The sequence below is a fragment of the Scomber japonicus genome, chromosome 5 (assembly GCF_027409825.1).
Source record: "Scomber japonicus isolate fScoJap1 chromosome 5, fScoJap1.pri, whole genome shotgun sequence".
In the NCBI taxonomy this organism is placed as follows: domain Eukaryota; kingdom Metazoa; phylum Chordata; class Actinopteri; order Scombriformes; family Scombridae; genus Scomber; species Scomber japonicus.
This window is the reverse complement of record NC_070582.1, coordinates 20,086,438-20,110,034: the sequence shown is the minus strand read 5'-3', so window position 1 is coordinate 20,110,034 and position 23,597 is coordinate 20,086,438. Positions and strand designations below refer to the sequence as shown.

The 23,597-nt window shown below is 41.8% G+C and overlaps 1 protein-coding gene across 7 annotated transcripts in view; it reads left to right on the top strand.

Moving 5' to 3' along the window:
* shank3a (SH3 and multiple ankyrin repeat domains 3a) overlaps nt 1–23,597 on the top strand; it is a 206,606-nt gene that overhangs the window by 178,063 nt on the left and 4,946 nt on the right. For 3 of the 7 annotated variants that reach the window (XM_053319406.1, XM_053319404.1, XM_053319405.1), the window contains 9 exons: nt 6,583–6,658; nt 9,133–9,215; nt 10,687–10,811; nt 11,008–11,143; nt 14,342–14,422; nt 15,023–15,150; nt 15,424–15,529; nt 16,226–16,752; nt 16,852–18,959. In XM_053319406.1, coding sequence (XP_053175381.1) covers nt 6,583–6,658; nt 9,133–9,215; nt 10,687–10,811; nt 11,008–11,143; nt 14,342–14,422; nt 15,023–15,150; nt 15,424–15,529; nt 16,226–16,752; nt 16,852–18,959 — 3,370 coding nt within the window. Of the gene's footprint in view, nt 1–6,582; nt 6,659–9,132; nt 9,216–10,686; nt 10,812–11,007; nt 11,144–14,341; nt 14,423–15,022; nt 15,151–15,423; nt 15,530–16,225; nt 16,753–16,851; nt 18,960–19,792; nt 19,840–22,302; nt 22,355–22,964; nt 23,000–23,597 lie in introns of those variants that run through there. The other 4 variants (XR_008321423.1, XR_008321421.1, XR_008321422.1 and 1 more) reach the window with 4 other exon arrangements.

Below are 23,597 nucleotides of genomic sequence, written 5' to 3'. Positions count from 1 at the left end.
TCTGTTCACTATGACTAAAGACCGTCATAGGATAAAGACTATAGCAGAACTACAGATGAAGTGAGTTTAAAAGTGTTATAAAAAGCTGCAATAATACAGCATGACATATAGTTATATAGTACAGTGTGTTAAACATGCTTTAGTCTCGGCTATAACAGACTGCGTTCACAGTTATCACCAGCGAGAATGGACAAACACCTTATTCTCACATCTTTCTGAATGAGTTATCGCTCTTAACACATTGAACCAAAACCTTTCAATCAAACTGTGTGATGATTTTTCTTGGATTACATGAATTTAGTATTTCTGTAGGTTGTTGTGTCTGATAGCAGAACTATGAGGTACCTATTAAGAAGTAGAGAGCAGGTTTTGCTGAAGCTGTAAGTCGATTATTTCATTGTTGTAAGATGACGTCATTGTGCGTTCACAGACTTGTTTCATACAGCATGGTTGGTACAGTTCTGGCAGGTCAAAATCATCAACAACATGATGCAGTGTGTGAATGTGTTTGATTTGGGGTGGGGGGGGGTTGTGGGGTTGACTCTTAGATGTTAGAACGTGTATGGCACCTTTCTTTTCGTTTTGTTTGTTTGTTTGTTGTTGTTTTTTTGTATGTATGCTTATATGTATAAACGTGTGTGTCTGCGTGTGTATATGTACGTGTGACGGTATATGTGTGTGTATATATATTTTGTTTCTTCTTTTTGTGTGTGTGTGCTCTCTTTTTTGTCGCTGATTTTGGATTTATTTTGTTTTTGTTGGGTTTTTTTATTTTAATTTTTTGCTGTATGTTGACATGAAAAATGAATAAAAAATTGTTAACAAAAAAAACCAACGTGATGCAGTAAAACCCTCTCACAGTTGATAGTGCAGGAGACTGAGTATGTTGAATAGCACCGCTGACCAGTGAAACACTTTATAGGATTATTCAGTTGAGGCACAGAATACTGTCCCTGCTTGCAAGGCTGTACCAGACAGAAATTCACGACAGTCATCATTAGGGGTGTGACGATACACTCAGTTCACGAGACGAGACACGATATTGGGTTCACGAGATCGAGACGGGACAGCAGATGACCTTAATGATTTAGACGCTGCTCTATAGAACGAGTTATTGTATGCTATTGTATCTGTAGGAAAAGCTCTGCATTCTTTTCTTCCAAAACGAACCCAGCCTAAACATGCATGTCAGAACTGGTGAAAAAGATGAACATTTCAACCTTTTTTTTTTTTTTTACAGCAGTTTAAGACACGCTTACTTTCACTTAAAGGACACATTTAAATGACACCTTTATTTCTTGAAAATGTATCATGTCCAGACTCACAAGGGACCATACTGTCCATCCAACAGGAAGTCTGACACTCTGAGTGTCAGACTTCGAATTTTGATGTTTTGCCATGAAACTCCAACATACATGATCACAAGGTATGGTATAAAATTAACTTTTTAACCTACCTGCCAATGGCAAGTAAGGTGTGAAATTTTACCGACCAAAATATGTTTATACCTGCTCACAACACAAGGTCAATAAAGACAGTATAAAATAATTGTTAATTTCCCATTGATTGATTTTTTAGTAGGGAACTATATTAATGAAAGTTTCAGATGCTGTTAAAAGAATCCTAACTTTTATTTTAAAAGGTTAACTGATATGTCATACATACATCAGCATTCATTCTATGATGGCTTAAACATCATCTTACCTCAGACACAATCCCACACACACGGATAAATGGAAATTGTAAATGGTCTGTACTTATATAGCGCTTTTCTAGTCGTTATGACCACTCGGAGTGCTTTTACGCTATGTCTCATTCACCCATTCACACACGTATGGCAGGGTGCCAACCTGCTCATCAGGAGGTAATTAACCAATCATACACACACTGTTGGAGCAGCAACAGGAGCACACACACACACACACACACACACATACTTTTACGACCTATGGATACCAGGTTGAGATCATCCACCTCATTGGTGACTTTTGGTGGAAAGGTGTTGACATGACAACGCCGCGAATTTCTCCTCCTTTGCCTGTTTAGCCATGGTAGCTACCACAGTAGCTTGGATGTGTATCTTATATCTTTTGTATTTATCTATATCCATCCTTCAGAAAACTGCTCAAAATAAAACTTTCACTTTCACCAAATGTTTATATTCTACATTGTACGTGCTACACATTGTTAGCCTAATGAAAATGCCATTCTTTCCAGATCTCTCTTATTAAACCACATTTTGATGCCACCTCTTAATATGCACTCACAGTCAATCATCACTCATACAGTACTGTTCACAGAGGGAAATGATCTCCTTCCCTCCTGCCCTCTCTTTCTTACTCTCTCTTATTGTTTTGCTCTTATACTTTGTTATTTCTTTTCTTCTGTTTTTTTTACATATCTTGCAAATGTACAATATTGTCCATCCCTCAGTGGTTTGATGATTTTGGTGTTCATTGACCATTGTTACGTAATTTTGTTCTCAACAAATTATACAATGTACATCAGTAAAGATTTTTGACTTGAATAATTCGTTCATCAAGATGCCATCAGTGTATGAATGTGTGTGTGAATGGGTGAATGTGACATGTAGTGTAAAAGTGTTCTGAGTGGTCAAAAAGACTAAACAAGTGCTATATAAGTGAAGTCCATTTACCATTTGTATTTATTTCTTGATGAGCTGTTTTTAGTGTTTTGTGTGTATGTGTATGATGAGGAAGAAGAGGAGCTGGATGTTTCTTCTGTACACAAAAGTGATTTGTCCAAACACCAAAAGCAGGCCTTATATTTATTTTAACGTATTTAAAAAATCCACAAAAAAGCAAAAACCCTATGTAAAATTTAATTGAATTATACCTAAAAATGTTATAATGTGCATTCACCTAAACAACAGGTTTATTTTGTGTGTGTGTGTGTGTGTGTGTGTGTGTGTGTGTGTGTGTGTGTGTGTGTGTTTGTGAGAGAGTGGAGTGGAGGTTATCTGTGCTATCAGGGCCCTGCCTTTAGATGCTCCTGGACTGTACAAAATAGATGGCACTTGTGATGAATGAGCTGCATTTCACACTCCTAGACTGAAACTGGTATTGCATGTGCACACACACACACACACACATAGACAATACACATCCATAGAGCCACTCAGACACACATGCAATGTGTGTACATTCACACTCATCTTCTCCCAGAACTACCCAGCTTTTAGCTGATTTTTATTTCTATTTTTCTTTGGTTCTTTTTTTCTTTTCTTTTTTGAAGTGAGGACTTTGATGTGCGTGAGGATGAATGAGTGTGTGGATGAGGGGTGTAAAAGGCTGACTCTAAGGGCCTCATTTTAACGATCTAGCGGCACTCTCCATTTTTTTACAATTAATTAAATCTGATATATTATGTTATATTATGTAGTATTATGATCCTTTTATTTGTAATGTTTTGAATGTTTGTGTGCTGCTGGGCGTCCGTGTGGTAACAAGCACAGTGTCTGTGCCTATATACCCGCCTATATAGGAGCATATTGGACTCTTGATAATGCTCCCTTAAATAACAGTAACATATGCGCCAGTGACTTTAGACCTGTTTTTTGGTCGGTAGCGCAATCGCTTTTCTCTGCCTCAAAATAGCAACGCGCCACCAATGCACCTGACCACACCTCATTTTGAGACCAACATGCCCATAGACGCACAGACTGGTGCAAGTGTATGTGCTATTTAGACAACGTGTGTGCAGGGCGAGTAAATGACAACTGAGCCGGGGGAAACTAACAAAGACACATGCGCTGCGCGTGCCATGCTGTGCCCCGACCGCAAGATAGGGCCCTAAATGTGCAGGAAAAAACAGGTGTTGACTCATCTACAACTTTCTCTCCAGGTATCACCTCTCTTTTCAGCACAACTTCCCTCTGACAACCAGTGCCACAACTTTCCTCCAAAGACTGAACGTTGAGTAATCTCTTAAGACGGACAAAATACGAACCAGTTCTCCTCTCACTTCTCTTCCCCTCCTCTAGTCCCCCTATAACTCACAAAAGTAGCCACTCACCTTCATTCGTAATTACAAATTGATATTCTTATACTAAACGGTAAATGGACTCCATTCATATAGTGCCGTTCCAGTCTTCCGACCACTCAAAGTGCTTTATGCTGCATGTCAACATTCTCCCATTCACAGGTGGGAGGTGCCAATCTGTTTATCAGGAGATCTAATCTACAGTAATACACATACACACATATTCACACACAATTGGCGCAGCTTTTGGGAGCAATATGGGGTTCAGTATCTTGCCCAAGAACTTGTGAACATATGGACTGAAGGAATGGGGAATTGAACGACCGAACATCATTACCTTAGCAGTCAAACCTACTTCAGGGACGTGGGTGCCAAAAGAAAGATTCCCTCTGAGCAGGAGTTTTCAGCTACACCCTCATCCACCTGAGCTGGGCATTTATCTCCACAGGGATAAATGATGAGTATTTCTCACTTAAACTAAAAGAGATAAACAACTTCACATGTTTATCTTTACAAGTCCAGGAGATTTTGTCATTTGTTCTGTCTTACTTTTCCCACCTTGAGAGAACAGGCATGAAGTGTTTCATTTAGGTGTGTGTTATCAGTGCAGGGGGAGAAGTACCAACAAATGCATATGTCCATTATGCCAGTGATGATGCTGTTGTTGGAGGAACTGCTGTCTGTTTTTTTAAGCTGAATCTCATGCTTTCTTCTCCTGATGGGCTGTCATCAAAACATTATGTTTGATATTGATCTTTAATAGCAAAAAACTGTCAAAGTTGTTTGTGGTGATGCTGTGACATGTCTGCCTATGGCTTATAATATATATTCACAAACAAAATAGGTCCAGAGAGGGTAATTACATCACCAACAGTTGTTTTTAACTGTGGTAAATGTTTTGGAAGATTTTCAATTCAGCTGTGCCACAAATTCAAACATATATCATCACAGCCAGTGATTAGGAAATGACTCACTGACCAAACTGACTTAGGGCTTTGCTCTGGCTTCATTATCAAAAAGTCAGAGCATGGTCTGTGCATCAGGTTTTGTACTGTACAGTGCTTTCATTAAAACAGCCTCCCTCCTGTGAGCAGGGTATGTGTAGTGGGAAGGAAAAAGCTACGCATTTGAAATCATTGTGAAACAAATGGAAAATGTAAGATTAAGAGAGACTGAAAATCACAAGATTATAATAGAAAGGCGGATGAAGAATACGAGATGACTGATGAGGGCGGAGAAGCGGTGGATGATGTGTCAAAGTTAAGCATGACATTATGAATTTGGAGTGGACAACCAAGTCTTTTTTATGTCCTTTTGTGTCACCAAATGTCAGATTGATTGATTGGTAAAATGGTCAAATGAAATGGTACAGACATGACAAAACAGTTATCAGAAGTTGTTCTCAGCTGACAGTCTGTCACTCTCACACACAGTCAGATGGACAGGCTGAAGTGGATCTGAGTGTGCCAGCCACTTCAAGTCTGCTTAGTTACTTTGATCTCTCTCCTTCTGTCTCTTTACATGTCTCTTTCATTCTCATACACACATACACAAGATATATCTAACAGTTTGTATTTGATTTATTAGATAGAAAACAGTGGAAAGTGACAGGAAACACAGGCAGAGAAGCAGGGGGTCGTGCTAGCAAGGTTATAAACCAGTTTTGTGGCTACATGCCATGTGTATCAACATCACCACCAGGGTGCCCCTTTACTCTCACAGCTTTGCCCATTTAAGTTTCTGTGAGGCCTGAAAGGGTCTTGGGTTGTGTAGTCAGCAGATTACTGTTTAGTGGAGTGCAGTGTGTATTATTAGACTGGGGAGTGGGCATCGATCTCTATCAACACTCCCATAAGATAAATCCACCCACATAGTGACAGGAAACATGCACACTATATTAATTGAACTCAAAACTATATTTAATATGCTTTAAAGGATACATTAGGCAGCATTATGTAATTATTTTAATGTTTTGAAAACAAAAAAATATCATGGAACAATTATACTCTGGTACGTTATGATAAATTAAGTATATTAATGATAATTACTTCTCTGTGGTAGCTTAATTTCTCTCTGTGCTAACTGAATTTAATTTTTGCAGTCATTCTTATACTAACATGCTAAGCGCTGAGGAGGAAACAGCTGTGACATTAGGGGATTTTTGTGGATTTATAGAAAGTCACTGAAAGAGCTGAAACTGATCTGCAAATGTTAACTGTGTCCTTCCCAAGTCAAATTTAAGCTGTGTGTTCCTGAGAAATGTCTACATTCAGCTCATTTACTCACTTCTGTGACAAAATGCAGAAAGAACGTTACACACTGGCAAATGTGGATTACCTTGTTTTCAAGACACTGTGGGAATAATTTCATGATGACTTTAAGTTCACCTTTCTGTCAGTGTAAGGCCTTAAGTAAGTGTTTGAATGTATCCACACTTTATGCTGTCTTCTCACGTGTCTTATATATGACTTAGACTTATATATGCTATTCCAACCTAATGTGAAAACATGTATTCATCATTTAGCATTTTATGTAATGGGTCATCCATATATATTAAAAGGCATTTCATCTGTTTTGCAGAAACTCGAGAGGACCGCACAAAGAGACTGTTCAGACACTACACTGTGGGATCCTATGACAACTTCACCTCATACAGGTATAACCTGGATTTCCCTACAGATTTGCCACTGCAATGTGTTGGCCATGTATACTAGTGTATACTGTGGTGCACTAAGTATATTGGTCATATCACTTGTGCACACAGTCAACAGTTTCCTTATCTTAACAGTAGTGATGAAGTACATTTGAAAAGGTGTTTGAGTTCTGTGGAGCTGCTGCCATCTAAAGGCAGCAGGCTGCTGATGCAGTCAGTTTGAATTGTGAAATGAATTAATATTGCATAACAATTTTTATCTATATTTTGGCTTTATTCACAGTGGGCACAAGCATGTGCATACACATGTAGAGCATATACTTACATGTTTGCAATGACTTGCATGGTTTTGTACCAGGATATGTTATTCTAGCTGTTCATGTTTTTTTCTTTGACTCTCAGTTCAAGTCTTTCTTTTCTTTTTGACAGCGACTTTCAAGCTGAGACTAATTGTGCAAAGAGTGAGAGTGCCCCCTCTCCCCTAAATCAGATTTGTTAGCTCATAGTGGAGTAGCAAGCTATGTTGGGTTCTGTTATGTTATGCAAATTCCCACTTTAATGCCAGAGTGTGTTCATTTTAGACACAGCTAGTCTGAGTGAGCACCCGCTTCATCAGCCTTTTATAAAATGTCAGGTTTTCGTTGGATTAAATGTCACTTCTGTTACCAGAGCTGCAGAGCTGTAGAATAACTATTACTACAGGCATTAGCCTGCGATTTTCTACAATGTCCAAAGAAAATACCAGTCCCCAGATGAGTTAAGTTAAATAATGTCGTAGATGAAAAGATGAAGTTGCAGTCTAATGAATAACTGATATAAATTTCAATAATATTTATTTGAGGAAACATTTACAATTTTCAATTGTGACTATTACATCATAGTTTTTACTTTGTTGAGCTATGTGGGCGTCCACAGATTCTGAACAAGCACAACGAGCATATTGCAGTACACAGCATTTTGGGGCATAGTGCAGAGATGAAAGCAGAGTGGATAAAAGGGTTCGGGCTGAAACAAAGCATCTTACTGATGCTTAACCAGTGGGTTTTCTGTGCAAAATTATTGGTGCAAAAGTAGATAGATAGTGTTTTTTTGTTTGTTTGTTTTTTTTATTTTTGGCTCCCTCCTGCAGAAAGGTTTGTTACGGATCTCCTGGCTCCACCAACAGGAGCTCTGTGTTCCCTTGGTAAGTCTGAGAGAGTGAAATGTAACTAAGCTAATGGAGACTGCAGCCACCCACTGAGTTGCAACCTGAACACTAACCCTCTACATCTGCCTGAGCTGTGAGGTAGGAAGACTAAAAAAGTAGAAAATCAGTCAATTCTACAAAACTTTTGGCTGTAGTGAAAGTGTTCAGGCTGTAAACTGGCAGCAGCAGTTCCCAAAGTCAAAGTGTGCTGTGACAAGATTAGCAGATACAGGTAATGCCACAGGGGCTTTGACATTCATGTACACCAAGTTTAGTTTTAAAAATATTGTGTTTATGCTGTGACATCTACATCTAAGGTGCAACACATTCAGGCCACCTGTATGCTTTTATTAATATCTATTTCACATTATATATGTTTTAGTTTTCCTTCCTCCTCTCTTTTGCATCCTTAGCCATCTTCATTTTAGAGAACCAAGAACTCATACTTAATGAATATTAACTGTACAGGTGGTCTGAATATTTTCTGCACAAACAACCAGCTGTCAATCTGTGTGATCAGCAGATGCTGATGTTTGCTTTTTGCCACTTAGGACTGCTTTACTAACACTCCTTTGGTTTTGGCTCACTGGCTTTTGACATAAATGTGTGCCTTAAAAAAGATACATTAAAATTAGTGCAGAGCAGCACAGGTTAACACCAACTAACAGCCTCTAACCCTCAACACTAAGGAAAAAACAGGCAGTGATGAACTGCTCACTTACTTTTTTTCCTCCTATTCCCTCTGCCATTAGTCAGGGGATAATATTGCATCTGAGCCATCTCTGTCAGTTTCTTTAGCAAAAGCCCTCAACACCCTCCTCAACTGCAGTCTCATCTGAAGGATCAGCCAGAAGATTGATTCACTCTTACGTTTTATCCCAAAGATACTTCAATCACGAGGACTCTCTCGCCTGCACACACTCTCACTTTTATTATTCTCTCTGTCTCTCTACCTCAGTTTGTGCGTGTGTGTTTGTGTCAGAGTGTGTGTGTGTGTGTGTGTGTGCCTCTATCTTAACATACTATTAACAGGAAAGGAAGTACAGGTGTGTAGGTGTGTGTGTGTGTGTGTGTGTGTGTGTGTGTGTGTGTGTACGTGTGTGTGTGTGTGTATATGTGTGTGTGTGTGTCCTTCCATCTCCTCCCACTTCTCAACCCCCACCCCTTTCACCCCCAACCGACCCTCTTTACTCTGCTGCCCTCCCTTCTCGCCCCTCTCGCCCCTCTTGCTTTGTGTCATGAGGATGGTGTTGGATTCATACCTGCTCTCTCTCTGCTCTCTCCTTCATAGTGACTATATCATAGAGGAGAAGAATGCTGTTTTACAGAAGAAAGAAAACGAAGGGTTTGGCTTTGTCCTGCGGGGAGCCAAAGGTGAGATGCATACACACACACACACACACACACACACACAGACACACTAACACTGCCAAGACATTCACATTCACTGCCTACCCTGTTTTTGCAATATTTGTGAGTTTTGCTGTGAGAAATAGTTTTTTTTATCTGAGTCACAGAGTACGGCTCAGTCTGTATTGTTACTGTGTGAGTCAACAGCACGAACAGCTTTGGTCAACACTGAGCTTGTGTACTCAGATGATCTCGGGGATCTGTGTGTGTGTGTGTGTGTGTGTGTGTGTGTGTGTGTGTGCAGCCCCTATGGTGGCGTCATCCTTGGCTGAGCTGTCAGCTATCTGTCCCATCTGTTCCTCACACATGGTGTTCAGTTTTAGTAGAGACACACTTCTCTCTCCCCTCCTCTCTTATTTCTGTAATCTTTACTCTATCTGTCCTTGTTTTTTCTTCCTCTCTGCTCTCCTCCACCTCCTTCATATCCTTCCTGTCCTCCATCATTATCCTTGCACAATGTTATACCCAAACACCTTCATGCCTTTCCACATTTTAGCTGAAATTGCCTCTCTACTCATCTCCATCACCACAAATTCATTTTACTCATACACGTGCGAGCTCCCTGCTCAGGCTGGTTACCATGGCAACCCTTCTCAGGCACCTTGCCGGGAGTCTGAGTATGCTTTACTGCTCCATCACTCACTACCATGGATCTTGGCTCACGCCGCTCTCTTTTACTCACTCTGTCTTTTACTCCCCAGTACTCTTAAACACACACACACACACACACACACACACACACACACAAACACTGCAGTTCACTTAGTGGTCCTTGGAGAACTCTCATGTGTCAGTGATTTAGTTGGATTCGCTCCAAGATTAAATGGAGTTTGTGGTAGCACGCTCACTTAACAAAGTGTGCTGGTGATTCAATCTATACTCTCAAGCCTTACACCCATCAGAAGAAGGGATGAATATTTTTAATCATAAGTCACAGAGAAACACGTGTGTGTGTGTGTGTGTGTGTGTGTGTGTGTGTGTGTGTGTGTGTGGCAATTTTATATTTTGTCAAGACATGCATGCAGTGGTGCAGGTGTGAACATGTGATTGTATGCAGCCATATCTGTCACTAAAGTGGTTTACTGTAGGTGCAGCATGCAACAACAGAACATCCACTTACAGTGTTTCTGTCTACTACACTCAGACATCTTCAATACACAAACAGAAGTAAACACAGTACAAATCTATTTATTATATATTTTTTATAACGCTAGAAGCGAAGGTTTAAAAAATTCATCATTCCCTTTAAGGAAATTAAATTGGAGCAGGCAGCATTTTCCAAATAGACTTTGGTGCATGTAATACATTTTCTGTTTGTCATCTTGTTGTGGTCATTGGCAATCTCATTTACTAGGGAAAGCAAAAATGAATCAAAGCAAACTATATATTTGACTTAACTGTTCTGGGCGGATATGCTTGGTGTGTTTCCTCTTAGCTGAGACGCCCATTGAGGAGTTCACCCCCACCCCAGCGTTCCCTGCCCTGCAGTACCTGGAGTCTGTGGATGTGGAGGGAGTGGCCTGGAGGGCTGGCCTTCGGACAGGAGACTTCCTCATCGAGGTAATTAAGGACAGCTCTTCATTTCACTCCATCTGTTTTTGTGTCATTGATGAACAGAGTGGTGATAACCTTGAACAAAAAATGGCACATTCTGAACAGTCCAGTGGTGCATTTGTATATAAAAAAGAAGGATACAAAGAGGATTTGTAGAAATGTATCACTCTGGTTTGATGTGTGTGTGCGTGTTTTCTTCTAGGTAAACGGGGTGAATGTCGTGAAGGTTGGCCATAAGCAGGTGGTGTCTTTGATCCGGCAGGGAGGCAACAGGCTACTGATGAAGGTGGTGTCCGTCACACGCAAACCTGAGTCTGAGGAAGTTGTTCGTAAGAAAGGTAAGGACCACAAAGATGGGAGGGTGGGTTGTGAAAAAAGCACTGCTAAATTCATATCTACATTCCACATGTAATAATCACTAATATAATGTGAAATGAGAAATTCTGTCTCAGGTAATGAATTAAAATGTGCTTTTTTAAAAATGTGTTCTACTTTAAGTGAACTGCAGTGTGTGTGTGTGTGTGCGTGTGTGTTCTGCACAAATAATTTCTCTCAGGTTCTCTCAGTTATTGGATCATGATCACCTTGGATAGGATATTGGATCATTTAGACTTGTAACGTGATGGAGACATGTAGTGTAAGTTGTTTTTGTGTACACACAACTTGAAAAGATATGTGAGCGTTTCTGTTGTCAAGGTGATTTTTGTACCACGTTTCCCTGCTGTAAATTCATGTGGTTTCCATGTCAACCACAGCTCACCATTACTCAGCTCCCACACAGTCCTGGCACTATGACCTCAGGACTGTGTACACTGCAGTTGCACTACAGTGTGTGTGTTTGTGTGTGTGTGTGTGTGTGTGTGTGTGTGTGTGTGTGTGTGTGTGTGTGTGTGTGTGTGTGTGCATGCAATTATTGAGATACAGAGACAGTGATAAATGAGTTGACCTAGTTTCATTGGGAAAGCATTGTATCAATTAAATCCTGCTACTCGAGGCCTTGTGGTCTCTCTCTGTCTGTCGCTCCTGCTCACCTCTGCTGTCTTTCTTTCTCCTATAAATAATATAAATCCAGTCCTTGGTTAGACACTTTCCATCATTATTCTAGATATTTTAAGTTGTATTTGTCCTTGATTTTGCTAATGTCAGTCTGAAAACATTGTCTGACAAATCTGAGAAAAAATAAATAAATCAAGGTTAAATTGACATAATTGGATTTTTTAATTTGCTTTGAACATATATAGCATTTGTGTATTGAAACCCATAACGGTGGAAATTTGGAAAACATATGAAAATATGTATGGATAATATCTTTTCTTTGGAGTAGGTTTTACCTTTAATAAGTTGCTCATATCCATTTCACCTCCATTGGAGCTCATTTCAGCTTGTATTTAAGTCGGTGGTACCAAAGACATATCAGTAGCTGCTGGAGGGAATGAGGTCAGTTGGCAGACAGACAGTGGTCTGTCTAGGGCTGCAAATAATAATTATTTTCATTTTAATCTGTAGATTATTTTGTTGATTAATCATTGGGTCTTTGGTACATAAAATGTCAGAAAATTGTGAAAAATGAAACATTTTTCCCCAGAGCCTAAGGTGACATCAGAAATGGCTGAAAATATTCTCAATTGAGAAGCTGAAAGCTGAAATCAGAGAATGTTGGCTTTTTTTCCAAATTTCCAAATGATTGGTTATTTAGATAGTTGGCAACTGATTTAATAGATGGCAACTACTTGATTTCTATATTAATCATTGCAGCTCTGGATGGGTCCTCTATTGTGAATCGCTGAAAAAATGGGCATAGAGATTCAAGTGAAGACAGACAAACAGTGCAAGCAGCTGTAGACAAGATGGAGTATGTGTGTGTGTGTTTTAGAGCTAAGGGTGAACAGGATTCTTCACTCCTGTTTCAAACTTCTCCTAAATGTCTTTTTTACATCCTGCGCTGTGTTGAACACCCTCTCCTACTGCACTGCCCCTCCTTTGGGACTTACTCTGCATATTGTGCCGCACCTTTACACAAATGTACAGACGCACACACACACACACACACACACACACACACACACACACACACACACACACACACACACACACACACACAGACACACACAGACTTGTAAGCAAACACACATACATAAAAAACGCACATCCTCTGTGCCATGCAAGACCTCACTACTGCCACCGTTGCCATGGTGACTACACTGCATGTTTGAATTAAGCATTACATTACAGCAAAAGCATCTCTCTCTCCCTCTGACTCTGTCTCTGTTCCTCTCTCTTTCTGCATCCTCCTCCATCTCCTCTGCTCCCCGCTACTGTACCAGAATGTGCAGACTGGTGAGGAAATGAAGATGTTTGATATGGACTGTACCCAGGATGGATGGCGTATGTACACTAGATCTGCAGCTGCTGACGACAGCAGGATAGTTAGGCTATAGTAAGGCACTGGGGCATCTCTGGGATTTGGAAATCTATTTCTCTACAGTGGCGCATTGAGTGTAAGCTGGTTGATCGAATAGAGTGAGCTCTGATCAAGTTGGACTGTGGGGTATTCTTAGGAAACTTGGTTTGTCGTAGCATGTAGAGATTGCTGCTGTATGTGGCTTTATGATTTCCATCCAACTGCATGGCATTGCATTGTAACCGCAAACCTGCCGTGTTTAAATACATTGCAGGATTATTTTGTAATTTTGTTGATTACAGTGTTTATTCTAACCAATATAAAGCCTTTTATTAAAACCTGTGACTCTGCGGTATGCATTTTGAGCTAACATTCGGTAGATATGTTTCACTGCTTTGAGTGGGATGATAACAGCCCAGTTGTCTTGTGTGTAAAGTAGGATTGTGAGGCTCCCATTAGTTTTGGGGTATAAAGTCTGCAGCATATCATTCTCTTTAACTGTTGAATTTACTGTCATCTCTTCGTCTGTGAGCCCACATGTCATTATGTCCTCCTTCGGGGAGTTTTCTCTGTGTATCTGCATGTGGGAGGATATGTATGTGTGTCTAAGCCAGTGTGTCTGTGCGTTTCTGTCTGATGCACACCTGCTAAATTCCAGACAGCCAGCATATTAAAAGTAAGATGGACGACTTTCTCTCTCTCCTCGCCACGCTCATTTTACTCATTCTGCCTATTGTGGTGGGCAAATTCTGTTGTTCTGTGTGTAATTGGAGGTTTCAGAAAACTAGGGATGTTACAGAGAGGACTGAGCTGTACATTTACTGCCTCTGGGCTCCTCAACAGACAGAAATTTTTCCAGGACAAAGACTAAAAAACTGAGAGTCTTGGAGACAGTCTGACAAATATATTGGCCATCGCACAAACAGCAACATGAAGAAATTGGGCTCCAACCGTAGCCTGAACAAGGTCCTGGCTAAGTGTGAGGCGTCCAGTTCATCTGAATTTGACCAGATCAAAGTAGCGAAGACAGGATTGGCTCGACGTCTGGGGGATGCCAGGAGGGCACTGAGCCGCAAAGCTAAAGGATTTTCATCCCCCTCAAGTTCATCCTCAACACCATGCCTTTTCTCCACAGCTCCCCCGCCACCCAAGAGAGCTCCCAGCACCACCCTTACACTGCGCTCTAAGTCCATGACCGCTGAGCTGGAGGAACTGGGTGAGTGCCAGAGAGCTGGCATGCAAACTCCACACTCTCCTCCTTCTTTTCTGTCACATTTCTGCTTTCCCTTTGTCATTAAAACTCGGTGTGTCTTCTAACTTTTAGAATAGTCACTTTTGTTGGCTTGTTCTTGTCATTTTCCCTCCTCTGCTGACACTATCTTTTTCCCACCAAGCTTCTGCTCGGAGGAGAAGAGGAGGTGAGTCTGTGGCAAGAAACTGACACCTGTCTGAATGTCATAAAGATGATTTATCACTGCTATGTCAGTTTAAGCAGTGTTGATTAGAACAGCAGCACAGAACACTTGGAACATGTGAACTCTCTTTGTCCACATTTTTTTTCTTCCTATGCCTGTCTCCCTTAACAAGCACACACTCCCCACTGGTCATCAAGGAAACACAGTGAACATAGAGATAGTGCTATAATTTTGTAACATACCCTACAGCATGCCATCCCTCTGCAGTGTCAGCTACATTTTGGACATGCCTTTTTAATCAATTAATTCGCTACTATGTTAGCTATGTCAGAAATGATGACACAACGTTTCCTCGGTCTTATGTCTCAGTATTTAGTTCTGGCTCATTTCCTCCTCAACAGAGAGACTAGATGAGATGTTGGCATCCCAGGAGTCTATGTTGCGTTCTCAACCCTCAGAGGCAGATTACAGAGCAGCCACTGTCAAACAACGGCCTACCAGCAGGAGAATAACACCAGCAGAAATCAGCGTGAGTGCACCTACACACTGCACACTGGCAGACAGCATAATGCCACTACGCTCCTCTATGTTGGCATACATACAAACTCAACCTGACACATTATGTACTAAAATAAACACCTGGAGATACACAACAAGCAACCACCACACACATTTACTGCATGTATGCGCTACAAAGCCCCATTTTTGGAATTCTGTATTTGTGTTGTAGTTTTATGGACACTTTAAAGACATTAAAGACTTTCATAACAAGCTCAAATCTCTGTGTTTTGTTTTGCTGCAGTCACTGTTTGAGAGACAAGGGATGACTCTACATGGTGGACTTCACCCAGGCATGGAGAGAGGTCATATACCACTACCTAAGGGGATGTCCAGGACCAAATCTTTTGGTAAAACAATCACCCATCCTGTAAATTTTCAAATAAGGTGAATGATAGTGTATCTTATGTACAGTATGCTTATAGGTAATTTTTTAACATGTAGAAAAATAAAAGATAAGGAAGCATCATTCCTTTTTTATAAATGTGATCACTGTAGCACCAAAGAAAAGCATTTAGACATTAGCAGTACAACAAACAGAAAGTACTGAGGCTGAAGTTGCATCTCCATCAATCAAACTTAAAGGTCCCATTCCCATTGTCAAAACTTGACAGAGTAACCAGTGCTGACAGTTTACATTGTTACAAATCCGTACATACATTGCATTACATGTTCTGAATGTGCAAATGTGTTTATTGGATGTTCACAGAAACTGAATTGCAGAGCAGATGTTGAAGTATAGAGCCTGTTTCAAAAGTAGATATACACATACATTATTAATACTCACTGTATTATTAAACGTTTTTCCCTGTTTTCTTTTCAGTGTATGTATGTTGAATAAATTGTTAAGAGAGTCAAACATAATTATGTATAGATAGGTTTGAAACACCTGAAACATTATTAACTATGTAAGTTAACAGATTTACAGATAGAAGAATTACAGTGGATTTCTTATGAAGCAGCTGTGGACCTGCTAGACTGGTTTAAAAGTGTCCTGAGTCTAATCCCCATCACCAGATGATAAGTGCTCTTCCCTCCCTCGTCAGGTGCCACTGAGGAGGATCGGCTGTCTGCCCTGGCAGGTGAGCACCGATTCCCCCGCAGTTCCTCTATGACGGACAGCCTCAGAGACCACTCTCAACCCCATCCCATCCCTCCACCGCCACAAACAGCACCTCCTCCTCCCCCTTATTACCTAGACACTGGTCCTCCTCCAGCTTTCTGCCCCCCTCCTCCTCCATCCAGGACCCAGAGTCAGGGCCATGAGCCTGGAGGACGCTCCAGCTTCAAGCCCTCCTCGTTGGACCTGCCTTATGAGGCCACTCAGCGGCAGGCCTCACACATTGAGAGACAGAAAAAAGCCCGGTCCATGATCATCCTCCAGGACTCTTCCCATCTACCTGTAGAACCTACAGAAATTCCCCGTCCTTCTGCTGCTACGCCACCTGAGCGAATCAAGAGGAAGGGTCGGGTTATTGACAACCCTTATGCCAATGTGGGGCAATTTAGCATTGGACTATACACACCCACAAAGCCCCAGAGGAAGAAAAGTCCCTTGGTGAAGCAACTGCAGGTGGGTTATATGTTGAGGATGACCTGATGATTTTGCTCAAGTGTCAAAGACCCTTTGTTCTTGACATATTTGGCTGATATTTTTGTTCTCTTACTGCAGGTGGAGGATGCACAAGAAAAAGCTAGTTTGGCCTTAGCTGCTACCCACTCCCGAGAAAGCTCACCCTCAGGACGACACCCACATACCCACGGGCACACACACACCAGCCGTGTAGACTACTACCAGCAGCAGCTGATGGCTGAGCGAGAGCGTCTACGTGCCCAGGGAGAGATGATGTTTCAGGGTAAGGGCCCCTTTGCTGCGGCAATTGCTGGAGCAGTGAAGGATCGTGAACGTCGCCTAGAAGAACGGAGGAAATCCACTGTCTTCCTTTCTGTTGGGACTATGGAGGGGGCATCTACCACCAGCTCCGAGGCTCCCTCCCTGACCCAGTCTCACTCCATCGATGAGCGCATGCTCACACGAGAGCTGGGTCAGCTGCCTCCTCCTGCCTTGGCTCTGAGCCCCTCACCTAGTGGGACCACCTTTATCCATCCACTCACAGGAAAGCCTCTGGACCCCAACTCACCACTGGCTCTTGCGCTGGCCGCAAGGGAGAGGGCACTGACCTCTCAGAGCCCAACTAGCAGCCCAGAGCCTAGGACTAAACAGGAGCGGGTAGGCCAGGGCGTTATATTCATTGACACTCAGACCAAAGAGTCTCCGCATGGGGAAGGGGCACCTTCATCTCCACCATTTTCGCCTAAAAGCGCCAAGGCAGCGGGATATGGAGTTGGAACCTCCCCAACGCCAATCTTAGTTCCTCAGCCCACCAAATCACAGTGGACCACATCACCGTCAACTGTATCATTCCGACAGGAGATGGAGGCCAGAGTAGAGGAGAGGAAGGAGGAGAAGAGGCTAGAGGATAAGAAAAGTATGTTGATCAGTATTATGGATACTTCACAGCAGAAGACAGCAGGGCTGATCATGGTCCATGCTACCAGTAATGGCCAGGCAGTTGGGGTAGATTCAGAGCTAGAACAAACACCTGCCCCAGCATCCACAGAGCCCAGTAAATCTCCAAGTCCACGGGCAAAATCCCCCAGTCCCACAGTCTCCCAGCCCCAGCTCCAGGCCCAGCCTCAGACTCAGCGTCCTGCTAGCCCAGCCCAAGAGAAGAGCCTGGCTCAGGGAAGCTCCGAGGAGGATGTGGATCCATACACAGTGACCCTGCCCCCTGCAATGCTGTCCTCCAGTGATGAGGAAACACGAGAGGAGTTACGTAAGATAGGAGTCGTCCCACCACCAGATGAGTTTGCTAATGGGCTGCTGGCACAGGCACAGGCACAGGGGATGCCAGGGCCCCCAACTAAACCTGCCACCTCTCCTACCACCCCTACAACTCCAACTCCCCAAACCCCCTCAACCCCAACCACTCCAACTGTGGCCCCCACTCAGCTTCAGCCTCCCCAGCCCCCACCTCCCACTAGTGCAACAGCTGTCTCAGGGAAGCCCTCTGACCCTTTGGAGCCCCCACCAGTGGGCGAGTCTGGCTCTGCGGCTGACTCAGGCGTGGAGGAGGCCGACACACGCAGCTCCAGCGACAGAGAGCGAGACCACCATCTCGAGACCACCAGCACTGTCTCCACGGTTTCCAGCATGTCCACATTGTCCTCAGAAAGCGGCGAGCCTGCTGACACACACACCACACACACCTCCTATGCCGACGGGCAGACTTTTGTGCTCGACAAGCCGCCAGTGCCTCCTAAGCCCCGACTCAAGTCCCAGATAGGAGGCAGTAAAGGCCCCGTCACCTTCAGGGACCCTCTGCTGAAGCAGAGCTCTGACAGCGAGCTGCTATCTCAGCAACAGGCTGCTGCCCTGGCTGCTGCTGCGGCTGGAGGAGCTGGACTGCCCTCAGGTGGTTCAGCCTCAGTGACTGGACTAGCTCCCACCAAGCCGCGCTACCTCTTTCAGCGGAGGTCCAAGCTGTGGGGAGACCCAGTGGAGCCCCGTGGGCCAGGAGTGGGACTAGGTATTGGGAGTTTGGGCAATTTAGGTGGGCTCGGACTGGGGCTGGGTGCAGATGACGGAGCAAAACCATCTGTTATGGGGGAGCTCAGTTCACGACTACAGCAACTAAATAAAGACACTAGGTCACTGGGAGAGGAACCACTGGGAGCATCATTGGACCCTGGGAGAAAGTCGCCTGTGGCAGGTGCCAGGTAAGACAAGAACATGTAACATGTACTGCAAAACATTACCCAACACTCACAGACAAAACAAATGAGGACATATAGAGTAACGTTTCAAGTTTCATTCATATCTTTTCCTCATACGATGGTAGAGACATCAGTCAGCAAACTAAGGCAATTCCAGTGCCCAGCCTCAGAGAGAAGGGTCTCACAGTTAAATAAATAAATAAAATTGCATTCTTGTCATATTGTATTAGTTTAAATCTTTTCTTTTGTTCCTCAAAATTTTATATTTCTGTTATTTATTAACTTTATTTATGTCTACGGTGAATAATCCCTCTTGATTATTGCAGTAACAAGCCGCCTTGAAGAGAGACTGCAAACACAGGGGCTTTCACATATTATTCAAAAGTCAACATATTTTATAGACAACCATTTAGAGTCTATTTTAGTCTGATGTCTTATTATAGATTCAGCATTTCTCCGGATAGAGAGATCCTTGGAGGTTGTGTTAAAGACAGTGGCATTAGGTTTTCTTTTCTGTGCAGGTTGTGATTTTACACACGTTAAAATATGCAGATGAATTCATATATAAACCTATCCACCATGATGGTAAGTGATAATGAGATCAGAGGTCACCAGCATTGTAAGCATTAGCTTTGCTGACAATGTTAGTATAAGACAATTGTTAATATGTGCTATGCTTTTTTTGTATATTGCAACAAGCAAATATGAAAAAACAAACTTTCTTCTCTCACAGTGACACCTGTATTATTTGAAGCACAGGGGTGTTTTTTGTCATCTGTGGGTTTTTTTTCACACACATGCCTGAAAGTACAATGAAGTCCTTTATATTTCTGCAGATTTGAGGACACCGAAGAGAGTAAACCTTAAGGGTATAGCCCCTAGGGTAAACCAAAGCTTTTTTTATATATCTTTTCCTAACAAGCCTATCAACTAATCCCTCTAAGAGAGAATAACCCTTTTACATTCTTTATTTCATGTATTTTTTCTTTTTTATATATATTATTTGTTACCTTGTTTGCATCACCTGATTCTTTCACTGCCACTTTTCTTGTTTTAGAATCCAATTAATGAAAAAGAAGATAAAGTATTTGCCCATAGTGCCATGTTTTTGAGAAATGACTGGTTTTAGAGATAAACATTTGGCGGAGTAGTACTACAACGGATGTCTTTGGTCTTGGATAAAAGCTGCTACTTGTTCCCATAGTTACAACTATAGTCCCCAGCTGCTTGATAAATTATTTGTATTGTACAGTGCATACCGTAGACAGTGGTGGTCAATAAGTTAGTGTGTGTGTGTGTGTGTGTGTGTGTGTGTGTGTGTGTGTGTGTGTGTGTGTGTGTGTCTGTGTGTGTGTGTGTGTTTTATCAAGTTATCTACTGGTGCAAACAAGGTAACAGGGCCTGGAGGCATGCACTTCCTGAGAGCCTCTCTTCATCTCACACACAGTCTCACTGTTGGGTTCTAACCTGCAACCCTGCTTGTAGCTACCCTCCTAGCTTTTCCTTAAGCTTATCCCAAAGTCCTTGTTTAAATGATACATACAGAGATACATCCTTATATCCGCTGCACTGTCATCACTGATATAATTTGATAAGACCAGAAACTGTAGTTTCCTTCTTATCCCTGTCTCCCATCCTACAGGATTATCAGTGATAACCTCAAAGATTTAAGGATGTATTTTCAGATATATTTGAACATGACTGAACTAATGGTGTGCCATGTCTAAAGTCATGTGAAACCATCCCCTCATCATCTTGGCGATGATTGCCAGACAATGTCCTGAATTGCCATGTGGAGTAACTATCAAATAAACAATGTAGATTTTCTTTCATCTGTTCAGACTTTGCTTCAGAATTTTTCTTCAATCTACAGTAACCTCAGCCTGGTTGTGATTCAATAGCATGGCAGGTTGGGTGTTCATCTGAGAAAGAAAATGTCCAATAAGCATACATTATACCTTTGTAATGATGTCTGCAGAACAGATGCTGTCTTTTTTGGATGTCCATTGTAGTTTTACCCAGCCATGACATTGACACTAATTGATGTTAGCTTTAATATATTGTTTTGGTCAAAGAAGAGTTATTCAGTACAGTAAATTATCAGTCTAGATTTTAAAATGTAGCTTTTAAAGATTTCAGTCATTTGTAGGCACTCCTTAGATGCAGTTGAGTTTGATTTTTTTCTTAGTCTTGCTTCTCTCCTTTCTTCTTCCCCCATCCACATTTCTGCTAATTTAGGATGGAAAAGTCATTCCAGACTTTTCTTCTGGAAATTGAGCTGAAAGATATGAGGGGACAATTTTAAGATTGTAAAGATGTTCTATACACATACCATGTCAGATAAATTAGCCATCTCAGTAAATGTACCTAACAATGGAAGCTCTTTCTAGGACTTATCAACATAGTTATTCTAGTTATTGTTACTTGCTAACTTACATTGGTAGATGGTAATGTGTTTTGACCATAAATGCTGCTACATGGGAGTGACAGCGTCATTTGGTGTCAACAGACGAACAGACGTCCTTAGCTACTTTTTGCTGTTGCTTCTTGACATCTATACCTGGAATACCTCTGTAAATGTAGCTTTGTTATGTATTTACAACGTCAGGTTTTAAAAATGTGGCATTATAAAAAAAATTATATATCCAGTAAGCATGTTTTGCAAATCCATCATTGTACTGGTATTATACCATAATTAGTATCTGTTAGTGTCAGTTACCAAAATAGTTTGGGTCAAAACAATTGCTCATCCCTTAAAATATTGCATTGCTGGTTGTTGGTTGACAACAAATTAAATGTGAAGTTACTGTATCAGTTCGTAGTCAGTCCTCGGTATGTACTGCCAAATATATTATCTTTGACAACATCATGAGCCCTGCATGGCAAGTACAGTATATCATCTTCTGATTGGGCTCAATCAGTATAACCATTGCTGAGATTATGCAAAGTCATCTCCAACATCTCCATCTTGACAGTTGATTCCCATCAGCTGTGACAAAGATGATCATGCACACCATTATTTCTCATTCCCTCTCTCTCTCTCTCTCTCTCTCTGTGTGCCTCTGCATTTGTTTCTCCTCATCCACTGGCGTATTTCACATATAGCATAGACATCCCTGCAATCTTAATTGCAATGCGTCGCCATCACTTACCCCATCCACTATCTGCACCATTTAAACCACACATGCTGCTGTATTTTGTCTTGTATTCACCGTGTTCACATGCTGTGTATCATAGCTTTGGGTGGTTTACAAACCTGTGGTTCTCATTTTCTTTCAGTTGTGCCCTTTGGTTTTTCTGTTTTTCTCTGTTCATGTAATTTGCATAACTTTGTTTTGTTTTTCAGTGATTGTGTTGAGGATGGCCATGGTCCCTGACTGTCTTGCTTATTGGACTCTGTAGGTTTCTTAAACAATGCTAAAACAGAATAGAATATAATAGTAACACATACACACATCCCTAATATACAGGGCTGCACATGCAAATGTTAATTAATGAGATACTACTTATGCATAATACATATATAAATGCATGTTTGGCCACAAGAATGGCAGTTTTTTAAGTCCACATCATTTCAGCTTGAATGAAAAAGCAACCACAAAAGTCAAAGGACATGTGCCCTCCTTTTCCTCTGTTTATTTATTTGTTTGTTTTTCTTTTTTGTTTGTTTGTTTTTGATATGTGAAGAGTGTGCTCATTTCTATCTCATGTTGCCCACTAGTCAGACCTTCCAGTGCTGAAGCCGACTCTGCTGTCATTGTCATGCCTGTAATACAAGCACACGCACAGACACACACATTCATGCACATGTGCATACAACCATACCATCACATGCACAATCTTGTTCACATACATGAAGCATGTCAAAGAAAGCAGAGTTGGATGAAGCAGACTATATGTCTGGTTGGCAGGCTGCGTCTCATGGAGTGATGCTAACATTCTCTCCCATTGCTCTCTCTCTGCTCACCTTGCATGCTCCGCCCTGCTGCTCTGATCTGATTGGTCTAGAACTGACCGTGCGCCCAGGAGGGCAGGACGACTGTGTAAGTGCGCATGGAGCTCATCTCATATCCGTCGGCTCCCTGTAGTCTGATCATTTTTCCAACCTGTGCGCTACTTAGCTTTACTTTTGTTCCATTACTCTCCTTAGTTCAAATAAAGCCCACTCATATGAAAACACATGCAGTTTTAAAAAAACATTAGAAATTTGCTAACATGCATGAATGAAAAGGTTTCTCCTTTTTGCTTCTCTCTGCCTGCACGCAGCTACACAAAACTGTCATTAGTTGTAATCTCCAATCCATCCCCCTTCACTTTTATCAAAATCATTACCTTTATTAGATCAGTAATTGGTAATCAGTCACTTTTAGACTGGCACCAACTTCTGCTCCTGTTATTTTTCAAAAGAGGGTCTGATGTCAAATGTAGACAACCCAGCACACACTGTACCAGCAAAAGAAACTGGAAATCCCTTCCTCTAAAGAACCATCACCAGTTTGTTTGTATTAGTCCAATTCATACTCTTCATGCTGCAGATGGTAGGATTGGGTTGGTTGATCACTGAGACTTAGCTGCACTTCCAAGGTAAACAAACATTCATTTGATTAAGCAAAGCTAATCGTGGTAAATAGATGCTACTTT